Source organism: Phocoena sinus, chromosome 10, assembly GCF_008692025.1.
Source record: "Phocoena sinus isolate mPhoSin1 chromosome 10, mPhoSin1.pri, whole genome shotgun sequence".
NCBI lineage: Eukaryota > Metazoa > Chordata > Mammalia > Artiodactyla > Phocoenidae > Phocoena > Phocoena sinus.
Window position 1 is genome coordinate 74,160,699 of NC_045772.1, and position 13,319 is coordinate 74,174,017.

The 13,319-nt window shown below is 38.2% G+C and overlaps 1 protein-coding gene across 1 annotated transcript in view; it reads right to left on the reverse strand.

The window, feature by feature from the left end:
* Positions 1-538: 538 nt before the first annotated feature.
* The window catches only part of LOC116760879 (centrosomal protein of 78 kDa-like), a 50,905-nt gene continuing 38,124 nt past the window's right edge, over positions 539-13,319 (reverse strand). Inside the window, exons 7-9 of the mRNA XM_032646384.1 lie at positions 2,801-2,967; positions 1,784-1,955; positions 539-896 (exon numbers count right to left, since the gene is read on the reverse strand). Coding sequence (XP_032502275.1) covers positions 672-896; positions 1,784-1,955; positions 2,801-2,937 — 534 coding nt within the window. The 5' untranslated portion in view covers positions 2,938-2,967 and the 3' untranslated portion in view covers positions 539-671. The remainder of the gene's footprint in view (positions 897-1,783; positions 1,956-2,800; positions 2,968-13,319) is intronic.

Genomic DNA, 13,319 nt, shown 5'->3' on the forward strand with positions numbered 1-13,319 from the left:
TATAATAAAAAAGTATAGGTAAATCTTTCTCTAATGGCTTCCAGTCAAGTAACTGAAACCACCATAAGCTATAATAAAAACATAAGTAATTTATTAAAATTTGAAGGCAAAAACATAATTTTAAATGATTTAGACCTATGTTAGGCGTGATAGAGTATGGATGCTTTCTTGAAATTCACAATCAGATCCAGGAGTATCACTTTCAGAATGTTCTAGCAGATTGAGTTTACTTTTAGTTATCTTTTGGGCCTCTCACTGTCGTGGCCTCTCCCGTTGCGGAGCACAGGCTCCGGACGCGCAGGCTCAGCGGCCATGGCTCACGGGCCCAGCCGCTCCGCGGCATGTGGGATCTTCCCAGACCGGGGGCATGAACCCGTGTCCCCTGCATCGGCAGGCGGACTCTCAACCACTGCGCCACCAGGGAAGCCCTACTTTTAGTCGTCTTTGATGAAACAGTCACTATTCTACTCTCTTTAACAGAAATGTATTTTTTTGAAGACTCACTTTTAATTGGTTTATTAACCAAAGAATTATTTTGCCCAATTCCTTTGCTTTTACGCTTTACAGGTGAGTCAGAGCAGGAATGCAGGTCCTTCCCAGGTTGTTTCCTAGCAGAGAATTTTTTGGTATATTCATCTGCTTTGCTCATTTTCTCTGAAGAAGACCTATTTCTAGATAATTCCTCTTCTTTTCTTTGACTTCCAGTTCCAGAAATGATGTCTGCTGAGGGGAGAACATGTTCTAGCAATGAACTCTTCAAAAGACTCCTGCTGCTGCTCTGTGACTGGGACCCCCAGGTTGTCTTTGGAAGTTTCTAAGGCCTCCTGAGTAGACACTGGGACATGGAAGGAGTCGAGAGGCAAAGGAATCCTAGCATCACCTGTAATTTTCTGAAACTGGACGGAAAGACAAGACAAAAATTCAGTGATGAACAAAGCCAACCATTAAAAAGTAGAGTTCAAAACTTCAGTGTTACTCTGTGACCTTATTATTAACACAGTCAATATTCAGAAGATTTCAGAGCCAGTTTTTTTCTAATTATATCTTGCCAAGTGATTCTCAGCTTAACATAGCTATATCCAAGGCTATGTCTGCTACATTTTCAGACTTTGGTGACTGGGGTAGTTATTACCCATTTCCTTTCCCTCACTAAAAATAAAACCCTATTCTGTAAGATAATTAATTTCTTTCCTATCCTCCAGGCACATGCAAACAGTATATAGTTTGTGACCAAACCGTGTTCTCAAGCTGTCAGTTCCCAGACCAGTCTGAGATTGGTTGATGGGGGCTCCAAGTAAGGCTAGAGGAAAAGCTGACAGGTTTTCCCCTCCCATTCCCATAACCAGTGATTCACTGTAATATGTTACCTATTAGCTATGTCTGGATTACTTATTTAAAAATTATATCAGTATGTGTACCTTCATTAGTGTTCCTTCATTGTAAGCTGACTGCATACAAATAGAAACCTAGATAAAATATGAATAGACATTTATACAATTTAAAATCTGGAATATTTTCTCTAATGTTTTCTTTCTTCATTAAGGATAGTTTGCTTTAACTCATAAATTTTCTAAAGAACTTCCAGCCTCCTTATTTACAATAATACAGTATCATGAAATGGGCACACATTTACTAATCTCAGATTTGGAAAGGATTCCAGAATCTTATAGGTTCTGAGCATGTGAACTATTAGAGACTGATTATTATTGTTTTCTCCCTGACTTGGTCATTTCCTTTTTGCTAATCACTCTTAGAATCATTAAGTGCTGCTCTGTCCACTTACTTGGATATTTTTCATTTGTCCTGGGGCACCCTGTTTTGATTCTGACTTTTCTTCTTCAAGTGCCTTCTTTTCTTCTTTACGTGGACTACTAACAGTAGAATTCATCTGGGGACGACCTAGTAAATGAAAACCTGACTGATCTATACCAGCCATTGTGGCCAGCTGCCCAAGCCTGGACCAGAGGAGGAAAGGAGAAAAGACAAAGGTTATTATAATCACATAAGAGCAGTTTAGATTTCCCCAGACCTACAATCATGAAATACTTCTAAAATCTTAAAAGCCAACATCCTACAGCAGACTACAAGCCTCTCTCTCCCCCAAATTCTCAGCCCTTTCCAGATTCATCCTCTAGGACACATCCCATCTCCTTACCTATTACCGCTCCATTTTAAACACTGTCTGACTAGCAGCTTCAACATCTACCACGCACCTCGTCCACTACCTCTCACACCTCTATTCCCACTCTTCTTTACCACATTTCCTCCAGTTTCCAAGAATGTGTTTGTTCCTTCCTTCCCAACACCAATTCATTCACTGACAAAACACCACTCCATCAACTATCAATCTCCACTTCCCTCTTCCAGCAAAATTGCTCCCAGTTGAGAACCACTGACCTATATCTCCCCTGCAGATTAATAATAATTTTTATGTCTAAGGCAAAAATAACTTTAATTCAGACTTATCAAACAAGCAAAATAAGTGAAAGATAGGAAAATTCTTATGCATTCCCAAATATTTTCAATGAAAACTGCCTTCAATTTAGTCTTTACAAAAAACTACACCTACTAATTACTCTATCTACAGGTTACTCTTTTATAATGAGCTCCCCACTCTACCAAAGCAGGCTTCCCTATTTGCATTTCTTAAAAAATTTAAGTCCTCATTTTAAAAAGTCAACTATATTACCTATAATTACACTAAATATGGCCACGGAAGTGATGAAAATTGCTCCAGTTCCTCAGCAAACTACAATTACAGTTGCAAAGAGAAGAACGCCATGAAGAGAAATGAACTAACCCAGCATCTTTAAGGAGATCCAAGAAAGCATGGAACTTCTGAATAGAATTCTCAATGCTGCCCAAAACACCTGCATCATCCAGGATCATGCTTGTCAATGAGTGGGCATGAAGGGCTTCAGACAAAGAGAAATTCATATTTCTTAAGTGGGCATTTTCATGTTCCAGCTATAAAAGAAGACTAAAAATGTCTGACATGATTTTTTCTCATTGTCATCAAAAGTAGTCTTGCCTATTTTCAAGGAACAAAACTAAAACACTCAAAATGTAATTAATTTGTAATTAACCTAACTCTCTACCAGTAAAGACAGAGACCATATCACATAGTAACCAAAACCCACAGGCACCCAACAAAGTTTCCTATATAACACTTAGGTGGTATATAAATAAACCAAAGTTACCGTTTTATTAATGATCTTTCACAAAAGATCACATTTCTAACTAGTTCAATTCATAATGGAGCCTTATTCCACATTAGAAAATTACCTGCTTTAAGTTTCTCTTAAATTAGAAAATGAAATATAGAATCTGATTTGAATAAAACATATTACAACTCTGCTGAATGTTAAGAATTAACTTTAGTGAGCAAAATATCTAATGCTTACGTTTAAAAGTCCTAAATCATACCCAACCCAATTTATTAAATGTACAATCACCAATATTTTCTTTGGCTTCTTGAAAATATTCCCCCCATGCACTCTTCCCCTTCCGCTCATCATCTATGCACTTAAAACCCCCTGTAAGCTCAACTCTAGTATTTCTCAGAAAGGCCATTAATGTTCATGATGCCCCTTTTGCCTTACATGAGCAGGTGCTCAACATTTATTGAATGAGTGTCCGCCAATCCAACGGATGCACTTTCAAAAATTCCTCCCTACACTCATCCTGTGATAAATTATATTTAGATAGAACTTTTTAGATTATGCCCTGCTTTCATGCACATTACCTAATGTAATTCTCATAGTATATATTTTTATCTTTCATTGCATTCTTAGAAGTTTTCCAATATCTTAAATTTATTTAAATGATTCACTTTCCTAATTCATTGCCAGGAGAGTCTCATCGTGTCTTTTATGTTACTGTATATACAGTATATGCACAAAAGTGCCTTCTTTTTTTTTTTTTAAAAGTGCCTTCTTGAATCAAAGAATCATGAAAAGGAAATAAGCTAATGTCATATAAAAGCGCGCACGCGCAAACACGCACACACACACACACACACACACATACACAAAACCAGATTTTCACATTTTTAAAAACATGCTTTCTGGAATATAGATCATATGATCACTAAATACCAGTAAATGCAAAAGTCTACATGATACAACAAATTTGCAACATATTATAGTTTTAAATCTTACAAATTATGTGTATATGGCTTAAAATCAAATCAAAATAAAACCAAAACACTCTCTAAAGCAGAAGAAGAAACTTGTTTACCTCACTGACTCATTTATCAGCCTTCAGTCTTATTACTCTTCCCTCCTTTAACTGCTTTAGGCACTCCTGCAGGTTTTCCTAAACAGAGTCAATATTATAACTAATTCATAGTATAATATCCCAAAGCCTTTCCAGCTATTGGTCTCATCAGGATTTAGGGGCAGAGCCAGAAGTGAACTCAGATTTTAGTCTGCTACTGGTAATATCATACCATGCTAGTGAAATGAATTATCAAAATCTATCAAGTTAGCATAGGTAAGATTTATTTAAATTCCACTCTTTCGAACATAAATTTGTGGTAGCCCACCATAAAAGGCATATGCATATAAATAACATAGTAAGTCAGAAATAAGAAGTTAAGACCCAGAAAGAAAAATTCTATTTTTATTTGTGGGTCTCCTTATAGTAGGAAGTCCTATTAATGAACATGCTTAACATACCTGAATTGCCTAATTGCAGATTCAAAAGCGTGTTCTTAAGTAGTACTCACTTCTAAAGCAATTCACAGTCAAGCACTGTTCCTGGAGTTCCCTGGGTATGAAATAATCTAATCATCAAAACCCTAAAAGGGGGCTTCCCTGCTGGCACAGTGGTTAAGAATCCGCCTGCCAGTGCAGGGGACACGGGTTCGAGCCCTAGTCCAGGAAGAACCCACATGCCGCGGAGCAACTAAGCCCATGCACCACGACTACTGAGCCTATGCTCTAGAACCCACATGCCACAACTACTGAAGCCTGTGCGCCTAGAGCCTGTGCCCCGCAATAAGAGAAGCCACCACACTGCAACGAAGAGTAGCCCCCCGCTCGACGCAACTGGAGAAAGCCTGCAAGCAGCAACGAAGACCCAACACAGCCAAAAATAAATAAATAAATGTATAAAAAAAAACCCTATGAGGAAAGAATGATCACTAACTCCATGGTTTTTGTTTGTTTTTTTGCGTTACGTAGGCCTCTCACTGTTGTGGCCTCTCCCATTGTGGAGCACAGGCTCCGAACAAGCAGGCTCAGCGGCCATGGCTCTCGGGCCTAGACGCTCTGCGGCATGTGGGATCCTCCCGGACTGGGGCACGAACCCGTGTCCCCTGCATCGGCAGGTGGACTCTCAACCACTGCAACACCAGGGAAGCGCTATTTTACAGATGAGGGAAACAGAGGCAGAGAAGTAGAATAAGTAGAGCAGTACAGCCAAGGTCACACCACTAAGTAGCAGAGCCACACTGTGGACTCAGGAAGCTGGGTGTCATTCCTGTTCACGGAGGTGGTAGTTCCCATTCACCAAGGTCACTGAAATAAAATGAACGCTGATAAACTCTCTTAGGAGTTTTAGGAACTAAGACACTTCGGTCCTTGAAGTGGGGACACTGCTTGCAATAGGCAGAATTCTAACAGAGGCCCCAAGATTCCTACTTACTGAAGTACACAAACCTTCCACTTATCCAATCAAACTCTAAATCTAGGTGCTGTAGTGAAGGGATTTTGCAGATGGAATTAAGGTTCAAAATCAGTTGATTTTTTAAGATAGGGAGATTATTCTAGGTGGATGTGACCTACTCAGGTACCCCATGAAAAGGACCTGAACTCTTCCTGAATTGAAGTACAAAAGGGACAAGAGGGAGACTCTCCATTGCTGGCTCTGAAGAAGTCCAATGCTGCGGCAGGGAAGGCAAGCGAGAGGCCTCTAGGACCTGAGACTGTCCCCCGACTGACAGCCAGCAAGGAAATGGGGACCTCTGTCCTGCAACTGCAGAATCTGAATTATGCCAACAAGCCGAAGAAGCTTGGAGGCATTCTTTCCCAGAGCCTCGGGATGCTAACACAGCCAGACTGAAATCTTGATTTCAGCTCTGTGACCCACACAAACTATGGTGAACATCCAACGTTTAGGACTCAATGTCTTACACTTAAATTTCACGTGCTTTAACACTCTCGGGAGAGAACCCACATGTTCCCGTGTGTATCTGAGCAGGAAACCCAGTCACGCTGTGCCTGGACTTCTGACCTACAGAACTGTGAGGTAGTCAAATAGGTACTGTTTTCAGTCAGTAAGAGTGTAGTAAAAGAATTAATATTCTACTCAACCTCCAGGCTCATGAACAAAATGAACGATTTTCATTGTTTTAAGCCACTGTTTCAGGGTGGTTTCCTATGCAGCGATAAACAATCAGAATACCTACACTTATGGAAACAGTAAGGTATATTTATACATTTTAGCTGCTTTGAACAATCACTTAAAGAATGAGGAACTCTATTATATGCCATCATTGGCAGAGGAGCTGGTAACACTTTCTGGAGAGTAGCTCTTGGTACCTAACAACAATCCTACATCAGGGGTTTACCCTAAGGAAATCAAAGATGTGGGCAAAGATTTATCTACCAACATGATGTCATAAGATTGTTTATAACCAAACCCTAGAAGAAAGCTAAGAGCCTCCAAATTGGGATTGGTTTAAACAAAAACAGATCACCGAATGAAGGAATGCGCTATGAAGCCACTAAGAAAATAATGACAACAGGTCTCAACCAGAGTTAATGAATGGGCTTCAGGAGTTCTACATTCAAAATATATCTGTGCGTTTTTCCTGGGAGATGGTGCATAAGCTTAATCAAATTCTCTGGTGTAGAAGACTATTTAGTGATAAGACAAAATATTTTTCATACTTTTTTCAGACAAAAGAGCAGATCAGGTGTGTGTACATGCAGAGGTGGCTTTTATTTCCTTCAGTGAGTTGTTCATTGTTTTCAAGAATTTACTCAATGAACATATATTTTTATATTCAGATCATGTTTAAAAAACTGACAGTCTAAGAACTTCAAATTCTTTAATGTTTCATTACTAAAGCCAGCCAAATTTTCAATGGGGAAAAAGGGGGAAAAATTGCAAACTTCCTCTACTTTCAATATAATGCTTTAATAAATCTTCTAAAACCGATTTCGAAGAATTTCTAAACAAATAAGCAAATAAACAAAAAAAATCTCACCACAGTCAGAGGAAAGTAGAGTGAAACTTCCTGACTGGTTCTAAATAGCACATCAAAGTGCAATTACATGAAATAGTTTCTTCCTCTAGTGGAGGGAATTAGAACACAGTGTTAAATTTTTGTGGAAAAGTGTACCCTCCTCCCACAAAGTATTAATAATTCATGTCCCTTACATGGAAATATGGAACCAAAAAAGTTAGAAAGTAAAATTGCTTGATATTCTATTACTTAAGTAAGACTAATGATAAGGCTTTGGAATAATTTTCCTTCCTGTCATCTGCTCTCCCTTCCTCCCTTCTGTACACTGGCTAGGGTGATTTTTCTGGGACAAAGCTCCCATCATATTGGATATCAAATTTCATGTTCACCCTTTCTCCATTTAACATTGAAATCAATCATTTCTCATATAATCAGGGGATTCATAACCTTGTTTTTTTTGTGTGGGCTACAAAATATTCCACTGACTGGGTTTACTGGTTAACCACTTTACACATTTAAATTCTTTCCAACTTTTCAATATTATAAGACAAAATAACCGTTTTTATGCTTTTTTCCATATTGAGAATAACGTTCTTGCAATAAATCCATAAAAATGAGTTTGAGGTCAAAGCAAATGAACATTTTTAAGGCTCTGAGGTACCTATCTCCAAACTTCTTTCCAAAAGATTTCTGAGATTTTATACTGCCAACAGCGATGTATCACTTGGTATATAACCTCTACTACAACTGTTGGCTTATTTCCTCACGTAGAGTGCAAGTTATTTGAAGATAGGGGGTGTATTTTATTTTATTTTATTTTATTTTTTTAAACATCTTTATTGGGGTATAATTGCTTTACAATGGTGTGTTAGTTTCTGCTTTATAACAAAGTGAATCAGCTATACATATACATATGTTCCCATATGTCTTCCCTCTTGCGTCTCCCTCCCTCCCACTCTCCCCATCCCAACCTTCCAGGCTGTCACAAAGCACCGAGCTAATATCCCTGTGCCTTGCGGCTGCTTCCCCCCAGCTATCTACCTTACTACGTTTGTTAGTGTGTATATGTCCATGACTCTCTCTCGCCCTGTCAAAACTCACCCCTCCCCCTCCCCATACCCTCAAGTCCGTTCTCCAGTAGGTCTGCGTCTTTATTCCTATCTTACCCCTAGGTTCTTCATGACATTTTTTTCCCTTAAATTCCATATATATGTGTTAGCATACGGTATTTGTCTTTTTCTTTCTGACTTACTTCACTCTGTATGACAGACTCTAGGTCTATCCATCTCATTACAAATAGCTCAATTTCATTTCTTTTTAAGGCTGAGTAATATTCCATTGTGTATATGTGCCACATCTTCTTTATCCATTCATCCGATGATGGGCGCTTAGGTTGTTTCCATGTCCTGGCTATTGTAAATAGAGCTGCAATGAACATTTTGGTACATGACTCTTTTTGAATTTTGGTTTTCTCAGGGTATATGCCAAGTAGTGGGATTGCTGGGTCATATGGTAATTCTATCTGTAGTTTTTTAAGGAACCTCCATACTGTTCTCCACAGTGGCTGAACCAATTCACATTCCCACCAGCAGTGCAAGAGTGTCCCCTTTTCTCCACACCCTCTCCAGCATTTATTGTTTCTAGATTTTTTGATGATGGCCATTCTGACTGGTGTGAGATGATATCTCATTGTAGTTTTGATTTGCATTTCTCTAATGATTAATGATGTTGAGCATTCTTTCATGTGTTTGTTGGCATTCTGTATATCTTCTTTGGAGAAATGTCTATTTAGGTCTTCTGCCCATTTTTGGATGGGGTTGTTTGTTTTTTTGTTATTGAGCTGCATGAGCTGCTTGTAAATTTTGGAGATTAATCCTTTGTCAGTTGCTTCATTTGCAAATGTTTTCTCCCATTCTGAGGGTTGTCTTTTGGTCTTGGTTATGGTTTCCTTTGCTGTGCAAAAGCTTTGAAGTTTCATTAGGTCCCATTTGTTTATTTTTGTTTTTATTTCCATTACTCTAGGAGGTGGGTCAGAAAGGATCTTGCTGGGATTTATGTCATAGAGTGTTCTTCCTATGTTTTCTTCTAAGAGTTTGATAGTTTCTGGCCTTACATTTAGGTCTTTAATCCATTTTGAGCTTATTTTTGTGTATGGTGTTAGGGAGTGATCTAATCTCATACTTTTACATGTACCTGTCCAGTTTTCCCAGCACCATTTATTGAAGAGGCTGTCCTTTCTCCACTGTACATTCCTGCCTCCTTTATCAAAGATAAGGTGTCCATATGTGCGTGGGTTTATCTCTGGGCTTTCTATCCTGTTCCACTGACCTATCTTTCTGTTTTTGTGCCAGTACCATACTGTCTTGATTACTGTTGCTTTGTAATATAGTCTGAAGTCAGGGAGCCTTATTCCTCCAGCTCCTTTTTTCGTTCTCAAGATTGCTTTGGCTATTCGGGGTCTTTTGTGTTTCCATACAAATTGCGAAATTTTTTGTTCTAGTTCTGTGAAAAATGCCAGTGGTAGTTTGATAGGGATTGCATTGAATCTGTAGATTGCTTTGGGTAGTAGAGTCATTTTCACAATGTTGATTCTTCCCATCCAAGAACATGGTATATCTCTCCATCTATTTGTATCATCTTTAATTTCTTTCATCAGTGTCTTATAATTTTCTGCATACAGGTCTTTCGTATCCTTAGGTAGGTTTATTCCTAGATATTTTATTCTTTTTGTTGCAATGGTAAATGGGAGTGTTTTCTTGATTTCACTTTCAGATTTTTCATCATTAGTATATAGGAATGCCAGAGATTTCTGTGCATTAATTTTGTATCCTGCTACTTTACCAAATTCATTGATTAGCTCTAGTAGTTTTCTGGTAGCATCTTTAGGATTCTCTATGTATAGTATCATGTCATCTGCAAACAGTGACAGCTTTACTTCTTCTTTTCCGATTTGGATTCCTTTTATTTCCTTTTCTTCTCCGATTGCTGTGGCTAAAACTTCCAAAACTATGTTGAATAAGAGTGGTGAGAGTGGGCAACCTTGTCTTGTTCCTGATCTTAGTGGAAATGCTTTCAGTTTTTCACCATTGAGGATGATGTTTGCTGTGGGCTTGTCATATATGGCTTTTATTATGTTTAGGAAAGTTCCCTCTATGCCTACTTTCTGGAGGGTTTTTATCATAAATGGGTGTTGAATTTTGTCAAAAGCTTTCTCTGCATCTATTGAGATGATCATATGGTTTTTCTCCTTCAATTTGTTAATATGGTTTATCACATTGATAGATTTGCGTATATTGAAGAATCCTTGCATTCCTGGAATAAACCCCACTTGATCATGGTGTATGATCCTTTTAATGTGCTGTTGGATTCTGTTTGCTAGTATTTTGTTGAGGATTTTTGCATCTATGTTCATCAGTCATATTGGCCTGTAGTTTTCTTTCTTTGTGGCATCCTTGTCTGGTTTTGGTATCAAGGTGATGATGGCTTCGTAGAAGGAATTTGGGAGTGTTCCTCCCTCTGCTATATTTTGGAAGAGTTTGAGAAGGATAGGTGTTAGCTCTTCTCTAAACGTTTGATAGAATTCACCTGTGAAGCCATCTGGTCCTGGGCTTTTGTTTGTTGGAAGGTTTTTAATCACAGTTTCAATTTCAGTGCTTGTGATTGGTCTGTTCATATTTTCTACTTCTTCCTGATTCAGTCTTGGCAGGTTGTGCATTTCTAAGAATTTGTCCATTTCTTCCCGATTGTCCATTTTATTGGCATAGAGTTGCTTGTAGTAATCTCTCATGATTTTTTTTATTTCTGCAGTGTCAGTTGTTACTTCTCCTTTTTCATTTCTAATTCTATTGATTTGAGTCTTCTCCCTTTTTTTCTTGATGAGTCTGGCTAGTGGTTTATCTATTTTGTTTATCTTCTCAAAGAACCAGCTTTTAGTTTTATTGATCTTTGCTATTGTTTCCTTCATTTCCTTTTCATTTATTTCTGATCTGATTTTTATGATTTCTTTCCTTCTGCTAGCTTTGGGGTTTTTTTGTTCTTCTTTCTCTAATTGCTTGAGGTGCAAGGTTAGGTTGTTTATTCGAGATGTTTCCTGCTTCTTAAGGTGGGCTTGTATTGCTATAAACTTCCCCCTTAGAACTGCTTTTGCTGCATCCCATAGGTTTTGGGTCGTTGTGTCTCCATTGTCATTTGTTTCTAGGTATTTTTTTATTTCCTCTTTGATTTCTTCAGTGATCACTTCATTATTAAGTAGTGTATTGTTTAGCCTCCATGTGTTTGTATTTTTTAAAGATCTTTTCCTGTAATTGATATCTAGTCTCATGGCGTTGTGGTCGGAAAAGATACTTGATACAATTTCAGTTTTCTTAAATTTACCAAGGCTTGATTTGTGACCCAAGATATGATCTATCCGGGAGAATGTTCCATGAGCACTTGAGAAAAATGTGTATTCTGTTGTTTTTGGATGGAGTGTCCTATAAATATCAATTAAGTCCATCTTGTTTAATGTATCATTTAAAGCTTGTGTTTCCTTATTTATTTTCATTTTGGATGATCTGTCCATGGGTGAAAGTGGGGTGTTAAAGTCCCCTACTATGAATGTGTTACTGTTGATCTCCCCTTTTATGGTTGTTAGTATTTGCCTTATGTATTGAGGTGCTCCTATGTTGGGTGCATAAATATTTACAATTGTTATATCTTCTTCTTGGATCGATCCCTTGATCATTATGTAGTGTTCTTCTTTGTCCCTTTTAATAGTCCTTATTTTAAAGTCTATTTTGTCTGATATGAGAATTGCTACTCCAGCTTTCTTTTGGTTTCCATTTGCATGGAATATCTTTTTCCATCCCCTTACTTTCAGTCTGTATGTGTCTCTAGTTCTGAAGTGGGTCTCTTGTAGACAGCATATATAAGGGTCTTGTTTTTGTATCCATTCAGCCAATCTGTGTCTTTTGGTGGGAGCATTTAGTCCATTTACATTTAAGGTAATTATCGATATGTATGTTCCTATTTCCATTTTATATATTGTTTTGGGTTCGCTACTATAGGTCATTTCCTTCTCTTGTGTTTCGTGTCTAGAGAAGTTCCTTTAGCATTTGTTGTAAAGCTGGTTTGGTGGTGCTGAACTCTCTCAGCTTTTGCTTGTCTGTAAAGGTTTTAATTTCTCCATCAAATGTGAATGAGATCCTTGCTGGGTAGAGTAGTCTTGGTTGCAGGCTATTCTCCTTCATCACTTTCAGTATGTCCTGCCACTCCCTTCTGGCTTGTAGGGTTTCTGCTGAGAGATCAGCTGTTAACCTTATGGGGATTCCCTTGTGTGTTATTTGTTGTTTTTCCCTTGCTGCTTTTAATATGCTTTCTTTGTATTTAATTTTTGACAGTTTGATTAATATGTGTCTTGGCGTGTTTCTCCTTGTATTTATCCTGTATGGGACCCTCTGTGCTTCCTGGACTTGATTAACTATTTCCTTTCCCATACTAGGGAAGTTTTCAACTATAATCTCTTCAAATATTTTCTCAGTCCCTTTCTTTCTTTCTTCTTCTTCTGGAACCCCTATAATTCGAATGTTGGTGCGTTTCATGTTGTCCCAGATGTCTCTGAGACTGTCCTCAGTTCTTTTCATTCTTTTTTCTTTATTCTGCTCTGCAGTAGTTATTTCCACTACTTTATCTTCCAGGTCACTTATCCGTTCTTCTGCCTCAGTTATTCTGCTATTGATCCTATCTAGAGTGATTTTAATTTCATTTATTGCATTGTTCATCGTTGCTTGTTTCATATTTAGTTCTTGTAGGTCCTTGTTAACTGTTTCTTGCATTTTGTCCATTCTACTTCCAAGATTTCGGATCATCCTTACTATCATTATTCTGAATTCTTTTTCAGGTAGATTGCCTATTTCCTCTTCATTTGTTAGGTCTGGTGGGTTTTTATCTTGCTCCTTCATCTGCTGTGTGTTTTTCTGTCTTCTCATTTTGCTTATCTTACTGTGTTTGGGGTCTCCTTTTTGCAGGCTGCACTTTCGTAGTTCCCGTTGTTTTTGATGTCTGTCTCCAGTGGCTAAGGCTGTTTCAGTGGGTTGTGTAGGCTTCCTGGTGGAGGGGACTAGTGCCTGTGTTGTGCTGGATGAGG